This window comes from Nicotiana tomentosiformis, chromosome 3 (genome assembly GCF_000390325.3).
Source record: "Nicotiana tomentosiformis chromosome 3, ASM39032v3, whole genome shotgun sequence".
NCBI lineage: Eukaryota > Viridiplantae > Streptophyta > Magnoliopsida > Solanales > Solanaceae > Nicotiana > Nicotiana tomentosiformis.
Window position 1 is genome coordinate 47,362,618 of NC_090814.1, and position 4,271 is coordinate 47,366,888.

The 4,271-nt window shown below is 38.4% G+C and overlaps 1 protein-coding gene across 1 annotated transcript; it reads right to left on the reverse strand.

Annotated features, from left to right (window-relative positions):
* Nucleotides 1–568: 568 nt before the first annotated feature.
* On the reverse strand, nt 569–2,443 carry LOC104093519 (glucan endo-1,3-beta-glucosidase 8-like). Its single transcript, XM_009599270.4, has 2 exons — nt 2,009–2,443; nt 569–1,889 (listed from the first exon to the last, which is right to left on the reverse strand). The coding sequence occupies exons 1-2, from the start codon at nt 2,335–2,337 to the stop codon at nt 707–709; spliced, it is 1,512 nt and encodes a 503-aa protein (XP_009597565.1). The 5' UTR covers nt 2,338–2,443; the 3' UTR covers nt 569–706.
* Nucleotides 2,444–4,271: the final 1,828 nt, after the last annotated feature.

Sequence of the window (4,271 nt, forward strand, 5' to 3'; positions counted from 1 at the left end):
AGTTGATGAACATAGAAGATAAAAAAGAGGTACTGATGTTAACGGTCTTCCTCACCTTTCCTTCGAAAGAAAACGATATAAAGAAAATCAAATTTGTTTACCTTCTCAAATTTTTGTTTCGTTTTCTCTTCCTTTCCCTCAGTAGTCCATACCAAATAACGTATCAAGTCAAATGGGAGAAAACAGCAGAGGATTGGCTACTTGAAATGGAGGTTTACAAATTAAAAGATCAAGTGTCGTACGTTGTTTTAGTTTATGTGAACATATTTTCTTTTTGGTCCGTTTCAAAAAGAATGATCCCTTTCTAAATTTGGTAATAATTTAGCTTAAACTTACAATTGTACCCTTAACAAGAAACTTTTATAACCACACAAATACTCTAGGCCCATTTTTTACTTGTTTAGGACCACAAATTCCAAAAATCTTCATTTTTTCTTAAACTCCGTGCTCAGTCAAACGGGTTCATATAAATTGAAACGGAGGGATTAACATGTACTCTGTTTAAATTTGATATATTAAATAGTACATGCGATCAGAAAATGATTGACACGCATAGAAGCCAACGGAGTTCAACTAATATCTTCCTTACGTTTTATTTTCAAGTAAAACATTACATTCAATTGTCGACTCTCCACAAAACAAGAAACCTAATGGGGAACAGAAGGAGGAATCACAAATTATTAAATAACGTCTAAGCATGATTCATCTACATGAAAAATAGTGAAAGAAGAAAAACGACTCCCATAGAAGAAGCAAAGGCCAAAGGTTTTGGAGAAGCAGATGATGAGGAAGGAGCCTTAGCATCTGAAGACGATGAGTGATCGGAAGAAGGCAAAGGTGAAGGAGAAGGAGCAAGAGGAGTACGTGACTTGAAGCCAACGGTGAAGTTGCAAGCCCCTTGAGATGGATCCTTTGTGGTCACTGTTGCCTTGCCTTCAAAATCACAGCTCCCATCTTTCTGTTCCTGGTTTTGGAAATAGGCATTCAGTGCATATGATGCCTTGTCAGCGTCGCTAAGGTTTTGGCAAGATGATCCATTAGTAAGAGGTGTACAATCTGCACGGTCACAAGCATATGACATAAGGCCTGTAAAGTTCTTAACATCTGGCTTTACCACACACCATTTCTTGGGGAGTTTCTCAACGTTTGGCACAGGCACGAGACTAGTCTTGTTCTTGCCGGACAGATCAAGAGGGAATTTTGGTGTGCCATCGTCGTAGTAGATCCCCCAGTGTGTCTCAAAGTTTCCAGGGAGCGTGCTCTTCCTATCCTCATCAAATAAGGCAAATAGGTAAGCCTCGAGGTAGCCAGGGCGACGGGGGCTGCCTTTTCCTTTTGCGAGATATGATACAAATCCTTTGTAAAACTTGTCGGCCAATGTAACATTGGCATAAGGGTTGCCATCTGTAGGCCATCCCATTTCTCCTACCATAATGGTCATGTTGGGATATCCTGCACCAGCAAGAGCAGCTGCACAAGTGTCAAGATTGGCATCAAAGCAATTGGTGTACTCGATGCCATCTTTGTCCTTGAGAGGATTGGTGACACCATCAAAGAAGGCATAGTCGAAGGGGAAGGCACCATTTCCATAGAAAAGACTAAGGAAAGGATAAATGTTGACCATGAAAGGAGCTTTGTTCTTGTCCAAGACTTTAAGAATGTAGTTGAGTGGATCAACGATGTCAGCGCGGAAAAAGCCAGCAGAAGGGACAGGATTCCAGCTTGGTGACAAGTAAACATCAGCATTTAGAGGTACAGTTGCCTTGGTGGTGTCACCAAGTCCAGCGTCATTCAGTGCATTTTGGATGTTCTCCAATGCTGGCCCTGTTACATTTGTCAATGTGTCCTTGTAATCTCTTAAGAATGGCTCATTACCAACACCTATAAGCCTGCATGTACCAAAGCAATAACATATATAATCGATTGAAAGGCGATTTGACATTATATATGAAGAGGAACTTGAATATATGTCACTAGCTAGCTATTCCGCAAAAAGATATATACTTACGTGATATTAACACCTTTAGGAGACTTTGGATCGAAACGAGTGACGTTTTCTTTGACCCATTTCGTGGCTACATCAGGATTGACCAAATCCTTGAGGAGTTGATTGGAGATGCCAATCATGACCTCAATGCCAGTTCCTGCCAAGGCATTCAAGGTGGTCTCATCGTTATTGAAAAGCTTCACCTTCTTAATGCCATTTTCTTGCAACATTTTGACCACATCCTTAGGAGGCAACTTGTGGGAGGAGATGTCACCCCAGTTCACCCCGAGTCCTTCCACATTGTGCCCCAAAAACACCAACAATGTTACTAGGACCAAAAGCTTTCCCATGTTTTTTCCTTTTTTTTCTTTTTCTTTTTTCGTTTTGGTTTTCCTGCTGGCAGGAGAAAAAGGGGATACTGGGTAAACTTGAACGCTTCAACGCCTGCCAATGGTAACAACAATGTTGGAGGTGAATTTATAGGGAAAGAAGGAGAGCAAAAGGAGGGAATTGCATGAAGCAGTCATTCCATTAGAGGCCAAACAATGTCGAAAATTAAGGAATGGTTTGGCTCATAATTCGGACAGTTTAAAAGCATAAGCATTTAGACAAACAAAAAATGGAAAATATAATGTTAGTTAATCTCTGATTAATTACAACCAGACGACACCTTGTGAACAAAATTGCTCAAGTACGTAGTGAATTACTCCTGCTACATTGGTGCAGCTACGTCATGCATTACTTCCACATTTCATCTTACAACGATGGGCCTTTCAGCTGCATTTTTTATTTTGTCATAGAAGTTCCACATTTCTACTAGAAAAGAAGGGCAGTCCGGTGCACTAAGCTCCCGTTATGCGCGGGGTTCGGGAAGGGCCGGACCACAAGGGTCTATTGTACGCAGTCTTACCCTTTATTTCTACAAGAAGCTGTTTTCACGACTTGAACTCATGACCTCCTAGTCACATGACAATAATTTTACCAGTTACGCCAAGGCTACCCTCATTTCTACTAGAAAAGAAAAGGAAGGAAATACTCTTTCAGCCTAATTTTTTTTTGTCACTTCTCATTGGCTAGGGACCCGACTAACTTAACCTGTTATTGAGTTAAATTGAACTAAGTTAGATTTTCCTCCTATCAATTATATAAAAATATACACTAAGTCAAACAATACGTAATTTTACTATTGAGAAACAGAAAAGCAAAATCATTTTTGCATTGCGAAATTACTAAATTCACTATTAAATAGAACTAGTTTTTGCCAGTTGCCTACAAGGTACTAGGCGCAATAAGATAGAACAAGTTATAGTATAAGGTGGAAAATATTCCCCAATAGGACTAAAATGTTTTAAATGCAAGACAAAATTTTGATGGCAATTTAGTGGTTTTTAATTGAAGAAAAAATTAGATGGGGTTTTAGTATGGTATTCTTATCCACCCAAATACTTTTTCAATTCCCAGTCGTGAATTGTTTTCCATTGAAATCAGCAAACATATTATTTATAAATATTTGTCCTAGGAAGAGGGAGCATAGGGTCGGGCAGAGAGTACAATCATCATGAAATCCTATTCAAGTAATCATGATTAATAGATTCAAAGCACCACTAGCAAGACAGAAAACGTATCTGTCAGAACAGTCGGATCCAGAATTTTAGAATTTATATTTGACTGGTTTAACTTTAGTCTCTTACCGTGACGTACTACACTTTTAAAGTTATAGGTTCAAAATTATATATTTTTTTAAAAACTTTTAGTAGTTTTCACATATATATATCTATACTCTGTGCCGAAAACAAGACCATTCAGAATAGGATTTGAACTGCCAATTTCACTTGTAGAGGTGTATAATTGCACCATAATAGTCTTTGAGCATGAGTTCACGCACATATATTTAAGTAATTTTGAAAAAATATAACATTATTATATATAATTTAGGGAGATGAGTATGGGTTCACATGAATCCCTATCCGTCAACTTGGATACGCAGGACTACCTGAACTTCCTGAGTTTACTCACACCCAAGAAATGAAGGAATCCACTCCATCTTATTAAAAAACTGCTGATGATCCTATAATATATATCTATGTCCAAACTTTCCAAGTGCACTCCTTGGGACACTTAACACTTAATATATAAGTAGTCATGCTAATTGTGCAACTGTAATGTAATGATCCGGTTGGTCATTTTAAGATTTTTCATCCCATTCGGTGGCTTAAGATCTCGAGTAATAGCGTATTGTGTATTATGACTTGCGTGTATGGTCGAATTCGGTTGTCGGGTGATT

Bases quoted from the DNA above. Each gene is read 5' to 3' on its own strand.
- LOC104093519 (XM_009599270.4), bottom strand. From the start codon at position 2,337: ATGGGAAAGCTTTTGGTCCTAGTAACATTGTTGGTGTTTTTGGGGCAC. The intron at 1,890-2,008 runs GTAAGTATATAT...TGGTACATGCAG, and splicing joins CCTAAAGGTGTTAATATCAC to GCTTATAGGTGTTGGTAATG.